This window comes from Falco rusticolus, chromosome 6 (genome assembly GCF_015220075.1).
Source record: "Falco rusticolus isolate bFalRus1 chromosome 6, bFalRus1.pri, whole genome shotgun sequence".
Lineage (NCBI taxonomy): Eukaryota > Metazoa > Chordata > Aves > Falconiformes > Falconidae > Falco > Falco rusticolus.
The window spans coordinates 26,490,228-26,508,141 of record NC_051192.1 but is presented as its reverse complement, the minus strand read 5'-3'; the positions used below and the strand labels follow the sequence as shown (position 1 = coordinate 26,508,141).

The following is a 17,914-nucleotide window of genomic DNA, read 5'->3' as shown; positions in this document are numbered from 1 at the left end:
ATACACTGAAAGTCCTTCCGGCTCACTCTCCTTCATCCACATTCGGAAGATATCAAGTATCTGGAAGCAATTTTTTGTGTGTTACACATGACAGAATAATGTTCCCGATGGTCATGTACTGCCTCAGTTATGCACTGCCCGAGCTCCACGCCAGGGCCCTTTCTCCCCTCTGGGACTCCTGCCCTGCTCAGCCAGGAGGCCTTAACCATTCTCATGGTCACCATCATTCTCCTCTCCAACAGTTTTACCTAAGGGCAGCCTCTATTTTAAATTTGAAATTCCGAAGTCTGTAGAAGTTTCAATTCGGTCTCATTCCCCAGACCATAACTGGGAAGGCTTTTATAGGCTGAGGTGGTGGAGGGGAACCGCAGCCTTCTCAGAAGGGTCTGTCTTTGCATGGAGCTTGAATAGAGGGCTCAGACTTCCCAAGGTGACAACAACCTCCTGACCTCCTCAGGAAATACTTTATTTTCCCCTGACATAGAAAGGATCGTCCATCTCCTGCTTCATACTGCAGAGGGGAAGGACCTCCTTGAAGGATAAAGCTTCATGAATTCATGTCTCTCTGGAGCAGGAAATAGGGTTCAGATGCACCCACAGGGCTTTTCCTGCCATGGCGGCACGGCTTACTTGAGGAGGAAAAGATGGGAGTTCAACCTCCCTGAGAGGCAAGACTCAGCCTCTTCACCCAAGTAGACAACCTATAGGTGAGAGAATGCGGTTTGTAGGCACTGGCAACCAAGACGTGCATTTTCAAGCTCTGGAAAGGGTCAGCCTTGAAACAAAAGGGGTCATGGAGCTGTCACTCTGCTGTAATACCCAGTTTCTGAAATAGTTGTGGGCACGTTGTCCTGATGTTCCTGCTTACAGCGTGAAGCACGTGAAGCACGCCCGGGGAGCCGGGAGAGGCCCTCAGACAAAAGGACTGCTCTCTTGTGTGACAAGGTCTTAGTGCATGGAGAGGTTATTTATAGCACACACCCCAGTCCTGTGGTGGTAACTATGCCCGCAGGGCACTGTACCTCATGCCTTGGAGAAGCGGGCATTGTTTTAAGCTTGTGTAGAAGGAGGGAAAAGCACAGCGAGGACAGTAGGAGAAGGTAGGCGGTATGTAAGAGGGGAACAGACTGAGTGGAACAGGACTTGACGTTCGTTGTCCTCCAGATTTCAACCAGTTCCTGTCCTGGTGCCCCATTTTGGAAGACAGACTGGAGCAGTGGCAGACATATGAGCAGTAAAGGTTTTTCTGGCAGAGATGAAGATCAGACTCAAATCTGAGTTCATAATCAAATCTTGCCCCAGACCCTAGAGCTCCCACAAGCAAGGCCGACATTTTGATAGGTGTCCTTATCTTCATCCTTCAGCCTGTTTCTCATCAATAGATGAAATGGACCGCTATGATAACTAATTTATTAGTACGTTTCCTAGCCTTTCCTCATGCTTCCCTATTCTTCTCACAAGGCAGCAGACTGAAACAAGCAACTTTTTCAGTCTTTCTGCGCATTGAGATTCTGTTTCAGTTATTATAGTGGGGAAATAAACAACTAGATATGGGCAGAAGAGGAGCCAAGTTTAAAAAATAGTCTGCTTAGCTGACTTTTTTCAGTGTCTGTTTCTTTCCCCTTTCACAAATTCCCCTTGGATCTTAGTTTGGGGTTTTTGGATGGAGTTTAAGAGTAGGCTGTATATCTCTAGCAGTAGTCAGAGAATTTGGGGGTTTTAACATGTTGTCTTTTGGATAAGCAAAAACCTCAGCTGCACTAAATGAGCACCTCTGAACTTGCCTCTTCTGCTTCTGCTGCACTTGTCACATCAAGACCACTTACATTTTATGTGTAGCGTGTCAGCCACCATGATGCTATCCACATTGCTGCCTCTGGCCAGGCAGGTCTTTGAGTGTGGGCTCCAAGCAGCTCTGCAGTCCCTGGGGAGCTGCGCTCAGCCTCCTCATCACTGGGGGAAGCTGGACCACAAAGTGCCGGAGAGCGCATGGCAGGCTGCCCAAGCCGGGGGTTGGGTACGTGTCAGTGAGCCGGCATATGTGTCTGTACCATCATCATGGATGGCAGATAAGGAGCTGAGAGAGATGGGGACTCAGCACACAGCACAGGTAAGCTCAGGTGGATTTCTTTGTAAGCAGGAAAGTTCTGCTCACAAATGCTGTAGCTTAAAGTTTCATCTCTTACACTAAGCAAATAATAACTTATTTAAAACGAACAAACAAACAAACAAAAAAACCCAACAGATATTGATAGCCTAGCTTTGTGGTGTTTTGAGGATGGGGAGTTTGGCGGGGGTTTCGGGTCATAATTTCTAAATTAAGTGGCATGACTTCCAGATTTTTAAAACTTGCTGCTACTTTTGCATAGAAATAACTGGATTCATATTGTACTCAGTAAGGACAGCATTATGCTTCAAAAGGGTTGTCTTCCTCTCAGAGCAGCTTTCCTGTTCCCTTCAGTGCGCTAACGTGCCTGCATGTGGAATAATCCCCCTGTCTAAGTCCCATATCCCATCCCTCTGGCACAGATCTCACATCTGGCTTTCCTTTGTGGCTGCCCATGGAAGTTAGGAATTCTGCTTCTAGATCAAACTGAACAAAACCCAGAAATCAACCTGCCTGTGTTTTACCTCTCTCTTTTGAAAGCATGCTCTGAGTGCCAATGCGATCTAGCCCCTCTGGACGACTACACAGTTTTACTTTCTCAACTGTCCTAGAGAAGGGCCGATATGTCCAGTCCTGAGGAACCTTTGAACATGAGCAGAAGCACAGCTCTGGGTTCTTGGAGAATCTGAAATCCAGCATTTCTAGAGATAGACAGCAGCTGAGCTGTTGTTTTAAGAGTCCTACTTTAAACATTTGTGTATTAGTTTGATCATTCATCGGAAAGCATGCAGTGGGTCTTGACGGAGCATAATTCTCAGTTCAACAGAAGAAAGCAAGAATAAAGTGTCATAAAACCATCACTGTCCTCACTGGACTTCACATTGCCCACAGTAATCTATATAGCTTATTAGCTTGGCATGTGAGGATGGTACTTAGTTACAGTTCCAGAAGAGCAGCATTGCCCAGATCTGTGCTATTTGCACATCTGCTATGCTCCATCTAACCAGTCTCCTCAGAGCACTTCAAAGTACTTTCCAGTGTTTTCTTTAGCCACAACTGGAAACTTTACATCCTCTTTTATGTCACAGTAACTCTTACTACTGCAGCTTTTCTAGGAAAAGTCAAGAAGCATTGCGTTTCTGTCCCCAGTCCATATGGGCAGTAGATTTTTATTGTATTGAGCATTAAAGTGGCCATATCCTGTGGCATCCTAAGGTTATTGGAGGTTTCACTAATAAAGCTCTGTGGTGGGAGGTTATTTCATTTTTGGTCTTCTCAGGGAATAAAAGGTTAATGGAAAAGCCATCTTTTGGAAATTGGATGTTTCCTTCTTGGTCCAAATGGTAACTCTAGAAACATCATAAACATAAACTGATTTTTCAAGCAGATGAAATAGCTGTAGTTCACAGCAGAATATCGCTGAGTATTTTATGCCACAGATTTAAGGATTTTAGGATAAACTTTTAAGGGGTCTAGAAGTGTACTGCAAGCAGAATTTCATTTATTATTTACTAAAAGAGCTGAAACTCTCAGGTATTCATTAGGAGAGAGGAGTTGTACAGACTGCTCAGATATTCTTTCTGTGGTGTTAGAAGTGCAGATGCAACAGGCTCCTGCGATCAAAAGAGAAACACTAAAACTTGTACGATAAGTTAAGCAAATCTAGATAATAGGTTTGTAAGCATAAATAGACCTTTAAAGAGGTAAAAGTATGCCTGAAAGACTGCTATTTTTATGTCTGACTAAAAATCAGATCAATTTGGAAAAAAAAAGAAGTCTTTGAAACTCCTTTTTTAAATTAGCAGCACACATCAAAACCAACAGAATTTCTTTGGCAAATCCTAGGTGCTGCAGCCCTTGATGGATGTATGAATTCCAGTAAGGAACATGAGGATTACTTGGTTTAGTTTCATATCAAGGTTTTACTGGGAGGGAGGGGAAAAGAGAAAGGAGAAGAAGGGCATTTTCCTGGATTATATCATGATGAGAAAACCTGGCTTGACTGACTTTCCAGGGGCAAAAAATGACTATGATTTCAGACAGCAATGTTCTTTTTTCTACTTTTTTTTGAAAAAGGGAAGTGAAGAGCTGTTTCTGTTTTTTCCTTCCCCCCCTCTCTCCTCAGGGTTTTTCTTCCAGCATAAAGTTCATTATCAAGTTTCAGACTGTGCTTTGCAGTACTGAGTAATGCACTGGATAAAAATACCAAACATTTGATATCTTGGAATAACAAATCAGCTGGGAAGGAGCTTTTCTGCTGCTGTTGCTTCTACCCATGTTGTACTTAAAGGGGTACTGCCAAAATAAAAACAAAGTATGCAATTTGTATATGGGAGTTACTGGTAACACTTATTTTCATAGTCTTTAATATGTAAGGGAAGCAAAGCACAGCAAAAGTTCTTATCCCAAAACGTGAGGTAATTCAGCTGATTCAAAGACAAGGATATGAAAAAAGGGTATCGATTTTTGTTCAAAACACAAATCTAAAAAACTAGTATTGAAAACACAATGTGAGCAAAATGCACATTTTTTTCTTGTAGCATCTTGAAAACAGCAAGGCTGGAAGGTTGGTGCTGCCACTGGCTTGGTGATGACTAGCAGACTACTACCATTGCTTTGTAATTTAGTAAAAAAGTAAAGTGTGTTTGAAAATGTTCTTGTTGGGTAATGCAGAACACCCAAACATTTGTTCAGTGTGTGGCAAGATTTTATGGTTTGTTGTGAGCCTGTGTGACCTAACAACATCAATTTGGAGTCGGTAATACAAGAGAACCTTAATTCTTTGCAGAATCTGATGTCTGCAGAAGACCGTTATTGCTCTGTTTTCATCATTCTGTGGAGTCCTAACCACAGACCACTTCAGGTGCCATGCAGAGTGTTTGCTCCTACTCGTAAACATCTAATGCCAAAAATACAAGTGGGTGGATGCAGGTGATAAATCAAGCACAAGCAGCCAGTGTTAAAGTGTTGGTCTGCAGGTTAGGGAATACTATAAATCGGTAATCTAAATTTATTTTTGGACAAGTCTTATGAGGAGCCCGCTGGCTGAGGGAACTGGGGTTGTTTAGCCAGGAGCAGAGGAGGCTCGGGAGGATCTTACTGCTCTCTGCAACAAAAGGAGGTTGGAGGCAGGTGGGGGTAGGTCTCTTCTCCCAGATAACAGGCAATAGGACAAGACAAAACAGTCTCAAGTTGCACCAGGGAAGGTTTAGATTGGATATTGGGAAAAATGTCTTCACAAAAAAGGGTTGTCAGGCATTGGAACAGGCTGCCTGGGGAAGTAGTGGCATCACCATTCCTGGAAGTGTTTCAAAAATGCGTAGATGCAGTGCTTAGGGACATGGTTTAGTGGTGGACTTGGCAGTCCTGGGTTAGTGGTTGGACTTGATGATCTTAAAGGTCTTTTCCAACCTAAATGATTCAATGATTCTAAAGGGAACAGTGAGGAGAAGTTTGTAGGAGGATGAGGCAGTTTTCTAGGGAGGTTCCTCCATGTGCAACAGGCAGCATAAGAAACAGCGTAAGATGAGCTTATTTGAAAATTGAAGGTGCTGCAGTAAGCTAACCAGAACTGTGAATTGACCAGGACATGGCCAAATGCTAGTGGGGCAGCCTGTGGGAGGCTTTGAAAGTGAAGACAAGAGCTGGTATTTTACCTACTAAGCAACAAGGAGCAAGTGGCAAGACCATGCAAGGGGTAGTTACAGTAGCAGGCTAGGAAAATTATCCTCGTGGAGACACTGCAAATGGATATCAGCAGGAGGAAATTACCCTGTCAAGATAAGAAGAAAAGGCGTTTTGTAATCCTAACATGAGAATCTAGATGTGGATGGTCAGGAAAGGCTGTATTTTGCAGATGCTTTTTTCAAAACATTTTTAAGAATTAAACACAGCCAAGGCATGAGGACACAGAGTAAAGACCAAATCCAAGGATACAGCTAAGTTACCAGCCTAAATGCTCTGCAGTGTAAGGAATTATTCCCACTAGTCAAGGTGTAGAGTAGAAAAATGAGTCTGTATTGAAGAAGGTGGTTGAATTATTTCTCACAAATCAGTTTACCAAAAATACAACGTAGAGATGATCCCCTGGGTCCTGACGGTAGAACAAGAAAATTCTCCAAGAGGACACCGTGAAAGAACAGAGCAGAGGAGACGCAGGGAAGGATGGTGTCATGGAAGCCAGGGAGAGGATAACGTAACAGAAAGAGCAACATCAAGGGCCTGGTTTCTAGGTTTGGTCATGGAGGAACTTAAGTGTTTCTTAACTAGATTTCCTGCAGAGCTGCTTTGCAGGACCCACTAAGTCAGCGGAGTGAAGCCTGCAGGTATTTTTCAGCAGAGGACTGGGCAGGGCTTGCCAACTGGAAAGCCACAAAGCTTGCAGGCAGTGTGCACTCTTTCTCTGAAATACTTCTGCATGCCTGCGGTGCCTCTTACCTTTGGTACTGTTAAAAAGCCGAAGGAATTACTTAAAGAGATATTTAAACAAAAGTTTTAAGACTGCGATTGAAGTATGGTGACAGGCACTTCAGCAGAGGAATCAAGGGTTTAAGGGTTTGCATAGAAAAGCCAAGGTAGCAAAGAGCCTGGCTTGCCTCTTAGAGACAAGCATGATGGTAATATAACTTTCTGCCTTTTTTGGAGTGAGAGTTATGGTTCTGCGGTGGAGCTGTTTTGCTTGACATCTGACTTGTCTTCTGAGCAACTTTGTTCTCTTCTGGGTTGGGGTGGAACAGTGGAATGTGGTAGAAACAATACTAACCAGCACAGATCAAGGGAGTGGAGATCAGCAGCAGCAGTAAGCTTCTGAACTGACGCTGAAGGTAATGCTGCTAGACATCACTGGTAGCCCAAAGTAGCAGCATGACCTCACGGAACACTTCAAGAAAGGCCCACACTCAGTGTGCGGGTTTCAAAAATTCATCCTGATTTCTTGAATTTTGAATAGTATTTGTTGTAATGCATTCCTTTTCCTTAACCACTTCACATAATGTATTTCACGGCTGCTGTTGTTGGAGAGGGAAAGTGCCAAATCCTGCCCGTTGTGAATAAGCCAAGAGGGTAACCATGGGAGCAGCACTTCACTCATCACTGGATCCTAAAATTCTCTACTGAGAAAGAAAATAATCCAGGTTACCTTGCAGTAGGTGAAGAGATGAAACAGGACGTTGGGGTGGGTTTGTTTTGCTTGTCTGAACCAAAAGAAATTGGTATGATTGAGAAAACCATAGGTATGGTAGACATAGTTATACTCAGATTAATTTCCCTGTAATTTAACAATGTGGATTTGTATGCCCTTTACAGGCATGAATAACCGTGAAGTCTTGGAGCAAGTAGAACGTGGTTATCGGATGCCATGTCCTCAGGACTGTCCCATCTCCTTGCACGAGCTTATGATCCACTGCTGGAAAAAAGACCCAGAGGAGCGTCCAACCTTCGAATATTTGCAGGGTTTCCTTGAAGACTACTTCACTGCAACAGAACCCCAGTACCAGCCTGGTGACAACCTGTAAATCTCTGGTCTCCAGACACTGTCATGAATTGCCAGGTGTTTCTCAGCCCTGCCCCACCTGCCCTTCAGCTTCCAACTCCATGAACGGCTTCTCCAGAGTGCAGCACTTCCAGCACTGCCGTGCACAGGAGGGGCTGAAGCTGGGAACTTCCATAGCCCTTGCCTATGACCACTTGTCCTAATAATCTGAATGTCCTGGATGAAAAGGAGAAAAACACTTGTTTTTTTCTTAATCAAAGACTCCAAAACTGCATTGTATTGATGTTATGTAAACTGCAAAACCTCTGTTCATTGTAAATAGTAACTCAGTGCCAATAACTGATCCTAGTGCTTTCCTTTTTTTAAAACGCAAAACCTATGTGATTTTAACTAGTCTTCTCCTGATTCAACTAAAAGTATTATTTTCCAGAAGTGGCCTCTTTGTCTAAAACATTTTTTTCCATGTTTTAACAAATAAATAAATAAAAAATCAGGACAGGTGTTTGGTTTTTTGCTTTTTTATATGTAAAATATATATAATATATATACATACCTGTACATACAGTATATGGGTGCTATTGCAGAGGAAACTCATTTGGAACTGAATGAATCCTGCTGCAGCAGTACCCAGAAAGCGATAATTTTACTGCAGACATGAAAACACTGGTGGGATTCTGAAAGCCAGTGATCTAATTTTTGGCTTTTGCCAAGCATGATTTTTTTAAATTGGATTGCACTTTTTGTTTATGATTATGTACCTGTAGATGGTTGTAACTTTGCTCTTTCAGGAATCATGTGCTGTATTTACAGTAATGTTTCCAATGTTTGACAAGTGTGTGATGATTTGTTCTTGAAATTAAAACGAACATATTTAAAGCAAGAAAACTACACCATCATTGTTTGAACTGGAAAATTGAAACTGCAAGGACTTCTTGTATCAAAACATGTATACTGAAATGTTTCAAAAAGATTTATTAAGCAGTGTAACCACATTCAGATGGTCTTAAAATCATAGCATTTTAGCCACGTCCACCTGCTAAATTGTTGGTCATGCAACTAGGATTTTTCTGTTCTATGTGTAACATTTTTCCATTGTAAAATAAGTGTGTTAAATGTCCTGTACTGCTAATGAAATTACTTTCTCTATGTCTGCAAGTTCTCCAGTGGAATGACTATGCACTTCTTTACATTTCATGGGGGATGCACAGAACAAAGTATTACCTTTTCAGTTGTCTGTACCAGCCTTGAATTACTTACGTTTAACCAAAAAAAAAAAAAAAAATTCCTTTCTATTTCTATTGAGTTTTTAATACTGAGTTGCAAATTTTAAAGTCTTAATTACATTTTGTTATGGTTTATTTGCAAGTTTACATTTTAAAACTGTTTAACTTTCTTAATTTAGTAATTAAAAAAAAGAGCATTTTACATTCGGATAGTTGTTCTTTTGTTTAAACTGTGGAGATAATGGTGGAGATGAGATAAAAACTTTTCAAGGAGGGATATTGTGCCATTTGGGGCATCTTATTTCATAGGAGTATGCAGACCAGTCACCTATGGGACATCATTTTCCAAATTATGAAGTCAATATGTTTTTTTAACAGCTGGAGTTCAACTGTAAGGAAGATGATTGAATGCATAGGTAGTCTGTCATTTCTCTGTTCTACAAGCAGTTTATTCTTTAATAGTTCTGTTGCATTTATCGTGAATACTTTTACATTTACAAGTGTTGCAGGAAAAGTTTTTCTATGCCTTGTATTGCTGTTATTGCTTTAAAATATTGCAGCCAAGTAAGACTTCCTGACAGTTGAAACTTTTTAAAAAATTATCTTAGATTGTGAATTCATATTCTGAATACTCACACATTTTCTAAAGAGAACCTTTTTCTGTTCCTGAAAACTAACCCAATAATGAATTGAGGCTCAGAGAACAAACTGTCATCATTGTTTTAATGTTTTCTATACAAGACATTGACTGAAAATCCTCTTGCAAAGGAGGCTTCCACACTTAGCCTTTCTTGAAGTGTGAATTTATATGGCAGTGTTGCTTGTTACCAGATTTCCATGATAAATTGGTTAACGTTTTACATGTAGAGTCTATAAGTAATGTTATGTACATGGTATATTCAATGTTGCTGTACCTGTAGCTGTGGAGTACTGAAGAGGCCATAATTCCCGTTGGACTTTTAGCTTCCTCTTAGTACTCGCAAAGCAAGTCGTGGTCCTCTTTTCTCCCACAGCTACCCCCCTGCCTTAAAATGTCATCCACTGAACTGAGGACTCCATAGCAACTTAGCAGGCTGCCAAAGCCAAAATGTCACGTACTCAGCCCAGTGCTCGGTGGTAAAGCATGGCCATTCTGCCAGGTTCCTTAGCAGCCTCTGCTATGCCACAAACTTAAGTGCAGTTTCCATCTGTAAGGCGGGACGAGCCTAAAACATTAGTTTTGCCTATGTTTCTCGTTGGAAGTAAGACTCAGAAGGGGCGTTGTTGGGGTTTTATGGCCTTTATTTCTGATACTTGGGTTTGCTGTTTCTTGTATTGCATTCAGTCTATGAGTACCATGTTGGTCTCTGCCGCATCTCTGCCTGCAGCTGGCTTGTGTGCAGACTGGTGCTGCTGTTGAGTGGCAAATCCACACCATTTCTCATCGGTAGCATTTCTGCTTCTTTTTCTTAATGTTGGGAGTTTTGTTGTTTGGGTTTTTTAATCTCTGAAATAAAAATGTTAGCAAAAATTTAAACAAGGTTGTTAGCATTTTTGCTATAAATTAATAAAAACGTTTTCTTAAGCACTGTGTATACACCACAAATAGCCGTGTGGTGACTGTAACAGGAGAATTCTGAGATTAAGAATCCCCTGTGCCCTCCAGTAACTTTTTTTAATGTAAGGCTAAATAAATCCCATCCAGATAAAACCAATTGGCCAAGCATTTCCCCCATCAGCTCACCCGGCTCCCAACCAATCCATGGTGTGGCAGTGAAGTTCCAGTAAAGGTGACCTACCAGCAGCTGAAAGGACTCTGTGGGGTGACCCAGGCACCTCTAGGCCAAGCTTAATCCAATACCAGTCCCTGGAAGAATGATGGATGGGTGAAAATGCAATGCTGCCATGAAAGGGAGGGTTAGTACGATTAATGCCTGTTACCGTATTTCTGTGGGAAAGAAATGGTGTGAGACTTGGTGGGCCTTTGGAAAAAAACATTTGTCAAAGGCGCTAGCATGATATTCTTTGGCTTCTGCAGACAGTGTTTGACTTAGTTCTATATGCCACTCTGGTTTTGATTTAATTGCCAAAAGCAAAGTAAATATAAAACAGAAAAGTGATTAACTGCTAAAATTTCAAGAATGATCACAAATGGAAAATCTGTCTCCAGTGCAAGTGTTTCCTCTGAAGCCTCTGGACTGGAACGGACTACCTGCACACTGAGAAGGCAGATTGCTAAATGTATTTGACCTTGCCACATAACTTCAAGGTGAGTGGGAAGTTGCTCAAATTGATTTTAATATGCACCATCCTTTTCTCAAAGGCTGCAATAAAAAATGCAGTACACTAATGAATGCTACCACATTGTACCCAAGGGGTTTAAGGGCCTCACATGAGGCTGAGCCCAAGCATGCAAAAGCTATTAGGAGATATACAGTAGCTCCTCTTCTAATGTGTAGACAATATTCATTCATCAAAGAAGTCTTTTCCTGTCTAATGGGAAATTACCACCAGCAGTGCAGACAAAAGGATATTTATTTTCTCCAGTTGTGTCCGTTTAAGGGTCTGTCTGTCTCTCAAGAATAATTGAAGTCTGTTTGTAGTTCAGAAATCTCATTGCGTTCTGCAATCTCGGTAAACAGTGATTGTAATTTCCTGTGACTCACACACAGGGAAATTTTATCACTGAAGGGGCTTCTGTCAATTGGGGCAGCATTCCCTGCCATCTTAACTGAAGAAGGGGGCACTTCAGTTCCAGATTTTCCTGCACAGACCAAACCAGAACCCACGTCCTTTCAGCAGAGAAGGGAAAAAGGCCCCTTGCCAGGATGCCACTGGCATAGGGTGTTAGTCTCTCCCTCTAGTGCTTCTGAATTTGTCAGAACTTCTCACAGCTAAAATCAGGTTGCTGAGGTTCATTTTGAATGTTAGAGGGGAAATACTAGCTTCACTTAAGTCTGTGAGATATTTTCTGTTGACCTGTAATACAGCCAGTGTTCTTATGTGTATGTATATACACCTCTATATCTCACGATGCAATTTGCACACAAAAACATCGATACCTACACAAGCATCAATCCATCCCCTGGTATTCCTCCCCTGCAGCTGAATGTTTAACAAAAATGTACCGGGACATGAGCAGATTAGAGGACAGAACGGTGTTGACAACAAAAGAGCTTCTCTTTTCTGTTTTCTCCCCCCCTCCCCAGCTCCCACTACATGATCAGTTATAACTCCTATTCCTGGGCCAGGACAGGGGTGGTAGCAGCAAGTGCTGCTGCTGCTGCAGCCTGATAATGCTGTGGGTCTCTGGCTACTGCAAAGGGCAACCTGCAGCTGATTTCAAAGTCGAGGAGAGAAAACATTTCCCCAAGGGCATGGCTGCAGTTTGGGGCCTGCGGTGTGAGTGTGCAGGAGGGCCAAAAGGAGTGCCCTCCCAGGAAAAACAGGTCATTAGCTGGTAGGTTGTGCATCGTGTTGGGCAGAGGGAGGTCCAAAGGTTGCAGCAGCAGCTGTGCTTGCGGCGCCTGTGTCTCATTGTGCCCAGGGATTTAGGTGATCAGATCAGAGCAGGCTGGTGAGCATGAATCGTGGTTTCTGTTACCAAGTGTAAATAGCTCCTCTGTTGCAGGGTAGTATATAGCTAAATAGGATATGCTCAAGAAGGGGGAAAAATTCACAGGACTGGTGTGCCTGTGACTGGAGGGCAAATGTTGCATCTGTGGGACCAGGCCAGATGGAAGTTTGATTGTTCGGCTCATTGTTGGGAATAACTTGGCATTAAGCTCTGTGAATAGCTAAAAGGGCAAAGAGCAAAGAAATGAGATTATCCTCCTTCCCCTACAGCCGGGCTAGAGCTTGCCGAGGGATCCAGTTTGCTTTTTTGCGCATCTGCATTTGTTGCCAAGCCCCCACACCCAGTCTTGTGAAGTTTATTCAGCTACTTATTGTCACAGCTTCACACAAAATCCCTGAACCCTGTAATGGATGGATTTTCATCTGGAAAAAGAAAGAAGGATGCAGGGAAGCTTTCTGGCTGTGTTGTAGCCTTACTTACCGACCCTGAGGCTCACCCTCATGCTGGAGGTCTGCCCAGAAGCCCTGGCATCACCAACACTTTATTCACTGCTACAGTTCAGGCTCTGGACTGCCTCCCAGTCCTGCTACGCTGCTGGATTTTCCCAGTTGGAAGATGCTGCTCATACGAAGAGAGTCCCTGGTGTTGGGAAAAGGGTGCAGTGGTCCCAGCATAGCCTTCCTGGCACCACACAGGGCCAGGGCTGTCCCTGCCACCAGGCCAGGCTCCTGGAGGCAAGCAGCGATGCAGAAGGGGCCAGTGGCTTCCCTGGGAGGCCCCTTTGGCTCCCTGGGCCACCACACTCCTGGCCATCGGCGGCAGCTAGGGCATGACTGCACGCAGCTGCAGCTGGGTCTTGGGGTGATTTGGGGGTGGGGGATGTTTTGATACAGCTCTCAGTCCCAGCGGTAATGGAGAAGCGGGTGCTAAATCCTGCTCTCCCAAAAAAGCAGAGGCAAAGAGCCAAATCAGGAACCGCTTTGCATCTTAAAGACAGAGGACTAGGTACGTTTGATCATATCAGAGCTCAAGTGTTCCCTCAAATTCTCATGCCTCCCAAAAGCAGTGTCACCGCCAGCTGAGCTTTGTATATGACCTCACATACATCCAGCATATAAAACACATACTGCATACTGAACATTTGCATATGTTACATGTCTTTTGTTCCACTTGGGTGGCCTTCTCCTCCCCTTCCCCCTACCTCTTGCCCCATTAGTTGCCCACGCAGCTCCCCTCACATTATTCTAGACGTGTCATTTCTGAAGGACTACACATCCCAGTCCTGCAGAGAGTGTGGGCTCTGTTAATTGTCAAATGTTGAGTGGGTAATGATCAATGGATGACTAATTGGAAGCAAGAGGGAATAAAATAGGTATTACTTAGCTTCTGCTCTTAATTAAGAGGATGCATAATGCTGTGGGGAAAATCTTAACAAATGGCAAGAGGGTTTTTGTCATTATGCAAGGCTCTAATTAGAAGGATTGCACAAGCTAACATCCAGGTACTGTTTTCTTTCATTTCAGGTGTCTCTCCAGGGTGTGACCGAAAAATGCCAAAGCAAGAGCCTTGAAAAAAAAAAAGTGGAAAATATTTTTGTAGACATGTGCCTAGCAATCTAAACAGCAAGACACGGAAGAAAGCCCCAGTTTCTCTTGCAGTGCAAAAGCAGCGAGGGCAAGCTGAATGCACAGAACCGGAGCGAGTGCTGTGCACATTACGCTAGGGCAGATGGGATTAAATGCTCATTGAAATGTCTCCAGGTTAATTCACAGCACCAATGTTGAAGTGGAGCAATGTGACAGTGCTTTATTTGAACAGTTAATCATTTGGAAGCAAAAACATTTATGATTTAGTTCTCTGAATATATAGATGCGGTAGGAAATACAGGAAGCAGCACATGATATTGATATTATCTTCCTAATCAAAAAAGAAATATTACAATTCCTGAAGGACTAGGCACCATTTTTTATAAAAAAGCTCCATGTTAGTTGCCTTGCCAAGGAAAACACTCATCCCGCACTTGAATATTAATCTGTACTTTCTATGATGGGCCCAATATGATGCATCACATTCTGCTTGTAAATAATGTACAGATGAGATACTAACTTTAAAGAGCTCAGAGTTTAGCCAGCTTTCAGTGAAGCCAGTAGGAAGACTTCAGAAATATAAACCAGGCCTTCAGAAAGCAATTAAGATGGCCTCAGTTTTGGGGATGGGGGAGGCTTTTGAAATACTGAAATAAACTTGGATATCTGTTCTCTAAGTCTCCTACTCCAAAAACGAGTTAATTGATAACAGTTTCTACAGATTTGTGGGAGGGTACTTAGGTCTGGGCTGCACCTCATCTTTGCTTTGAACCCCACTCAGCAGACAGCGCTGGTTTTTTTCTCTTTCTCAGGCTGCTAAGTAAAACTCAAGTGAAAGGAACTGCTGCAAGAACCTGCTGGTCTCTGGGTCTTAGCAAGTTAAAAAGGAAACAGACTGATCCTTTGGCTGTGGCTGCAGACACCATGAGGTCTGTAGGAGTGATTTCTGGACCTGGAAGTGCTCACCCAGGGGCCAGATCTCACAGCGTATTCCCCAGGCATCGCGTCCTTAAGAGCCAGGCTGCTCTGTGCTCCTTTCTTTGGGCCACAAATACCACTTCAAATGAAGATAGATATGAATGGCCAGGATGGAAATAACCCCAGGAGACTGAATGCTGAGGGAGCTAGCATGAATACCCAGTGGTGTTTCTAGGTAGCCAAGTAAAATATATATGGAGCTACTGGAGAGAGCCCAGCGAAGGACCACAAAGATGATGAAGCTACTGGAGCACCTGACGAGTGAGGAAAGGCCGAGAGAGCTGGGACTGTTCAGCCTGGAGAGACAAGGCTCGGGAGGTATTGCATCAATGTATATAAATATTTGAAGGGAAGGTGCAAAGCGGATGGAGCCAGGCTATTTTCGGTGGCAGGACCAGAGGCAGTGGGCGCAAACTGAAACACAGGAGGTTCCCTCTGAACATCAGGAAACACTTTTGACTGTGAGGGTGACCGAGCCCTGGCACAGGTTGCCCAGTGAGTTGTGGTGTCTCCATCCTCGGAGATATTCAAAACCCAACTGGACATGGTCCTGGGCAACTGTCTCTAGGTGGCCCTGCTTGAGCAGGGGGGTTGAACTAGCTGGCCTCCGGAGGTCCCTTCCAGCGTCAGCTGTTCTGTGACTGTGTGTGTGATTCTGTCTGAAAATGAACAGCCTAAGGCTTTGTGACTTCTCTGTCCAGCCATGTCCCAGATGCTTGAAATGCATGCCGGCCTCCAGGCACCCCACTAGGCAAGCACCATGGCCAGACTCTGCTGGGACAGTCTGGTGTGGGTCACAGCCACAGCCTCCTTCCTCTGGCCAACTGGCAGCTGTCCACAGGGGAGGCACGTGGCCTCTGTTGTTTGCTAGGTGTTGCAGCCCCGTGGCCAGGATATAACCCGTGGAGAACAGAAGACAACTGTCCATGACTGTTGTCAGTTAGGAAGGTCACTCCACTGCGTGGAGGGAAAGGTGTTTGATGGCTGCACAGCAGAACCATTTACCAACAAACCCCACAAATGCAGGTACGGATAGAATGTCCCCGTGGGAGACTCTGCCCACCAAGTCCCCAAGGCCAGCCGTGGCTGCCCACCCTCCCTGGGGAGCCGGTCAACGCACTGCAAACACCAAGTCCTTCAGGTAAGCCCCGGGAAGGCCCGGCGCTCCTCAGAGCAGCTCTCCCTTCCTGCTCCCATCCTGTCTGCGCTCACCAAGGCCCTGATTTTGGCTCCTGCATGGCCTTGGGCCCGTCGCCGCCCCTGCCTACTGCGGCGCACGGGCTGCAGCGGGGCTGCGGCCGGTCCCGGGCGGGAGGCCAGTGGGCAGGCGGTGAGGGGGGCAACTCCCAGCGCCGGCTGTGGGGCAGCACGGGGCTCAGGCAGCCCCGCTGGAAATGCTGGCTGTCAGGGTGCTCGTGGTGCAAAACAGCTGTGCAGCAGAGACGCCACTCGAGTCTGAACCAGAGGGATCAAACCTTCAGCTGACTCAAACAGCTATGAATGCAGCCGCTCGCCTCAAGCACCGCCCGCCCATCATGTCTGGGTCTGGCTGGGACACACTGGCAGAGTGAGGGCTGTCCAGGCAGTCTTGGGGAAGTGAAGGGCAACTTTGGGGTGCCCCAAAACGGAGGCTTGGTGTCCCGTTGGCCTGTGCCTGGGTGGAGGAGGGAGAAGGGAGGGAAGGAGGAGGTCAGGACCACCAGCTGGGAGGGCCACGCTGACCTGGGGTTTCTCTGGGAGGAATGTGAGCTCAGGCTGTGGGGCCTCACTGCACTGCTGCCAATATGGTTGTGTTTAGTGCTTGGCTTGGGGGCACACGCTGCTTCCAGCCACTCGAATTTTCCCTCCGGAAACACGGGCAGTCATTCCCTGACAAGGGTAAATAAGTGCCTGGGACACAGCTTCACCTCACCACCCTAAAGAGGGGCTGGCGGAGCAGCAGGCACCCAGAGAGGGGCTGTCCCAGGGCAGGAATGCCGGCGGGCAGCTCCCTCCTCAGCCCCCGGTGCCAGGCCAGGGGGAGGGCATGGGAAGGGCGCAGGAAGGAGAAGCAGTGGCAGAAGCGGTGGCACTGCCCCAGCGAGGAGCTCGGGGGTGGTTTGTGGCTGTCCCTGTGTGTGCAGGCTGGCCTATCAGGCATTAAGGCAGCGTGTGGCGACAGCCCATGGACGCCTGGAGGATGAAGAGCCATGCGCAAATTGCAGCCAAATCAGACTCCTCCTAGGGTTAAACTAAGAAAATGTAGGCTAAAGCTCAGGAAGAGCTTCTTGGCAGGGAGACGCACCGAGTGGGGGGTCGGGAAAGCAATGTAGGCTGGGACGAGCAGCTGCATCCCGTGGGTGCACCCGGGGCTGCTGCGGTGGAGCCCAGCACAGTGCTGATGAAGCAGCCAGCGCGGCTTTATTGGGGCTCTTCGAACCCCACCATGCTGGGCCATCAGCTCTGGCATTACTCAGCTTTCAGGAGCTGTGCGAATACGTAAGGGTTTCAGCCTGTAGGAAAAGCAAGTTTCTGTTCCTTGAGGGCGTAGAGAGAAACTTGGATGTGTCTAGAAGTTCAACCTAAAAGAAAACCCAAACGAGGAATCCTTTTTTTTTTTGTTCTTTACATAGTTCTTACACACATCATGTGATTGTCTTCAGTAGTCTGAATCACAGTTGGTTTAACATTTGGCACTGACGGTAAGCGACCGAGGACTAAAAGCAAAGGATGCATTTCCCGGCGAGGCGCACCATTTAGGGATCACACCGGGCGTCCCCTGCAGCTGTTTACAGGCTGCCTGCACGGAGGGACCGACCCGCACGCAGGCACTTCCAGAGTTTTAAGCTTCGAAGTGTCACTCCCCCACGGAGGCTCTCACGCCGCCGCCGAGCCGAGCCGTGCCGTGCCGTGCCGTGCCGTGCCGTGCCGTGCCGTGCCGAGCCGTGCCGTGCCGTGCCCTGCCGTGCCGAGCCGAGCCGTGCCGTGCCGTGC

General features: G+C 45.5%; 1 protein-coding gene across 4 annotated transcripts in view; it reads left to right on the top strand.

The window, feature by feature from the left end:
* The window catches only part of FYN (FYN proto-oncogene, Src family tyrosine kinase), an 83,325-nt gene extending 72,991 nt beyond the window's left edge, over window positions 1-10,334 (top strand). For all 4 annotated transcript variants that reach the window (XM_037391815.1, XM_037391813.1, XM_037391816.1 and 1 more), the window contains one exon: window positions 7,412-10,334. In XM_037391815.1, coding sequence (XP_037247712.1) covers window positions 7,412-7,620 — 209 coding nt within the window. In that variant the 3' untranslated portion in view covers window positions 7,621-10,334. The remainder of the gene's footprint in view (window positions 1-7,411) is intronic.
* The last annotated feature ends 7,580 nt before the right edge of the window (window positions 10,335-17,914 follow it).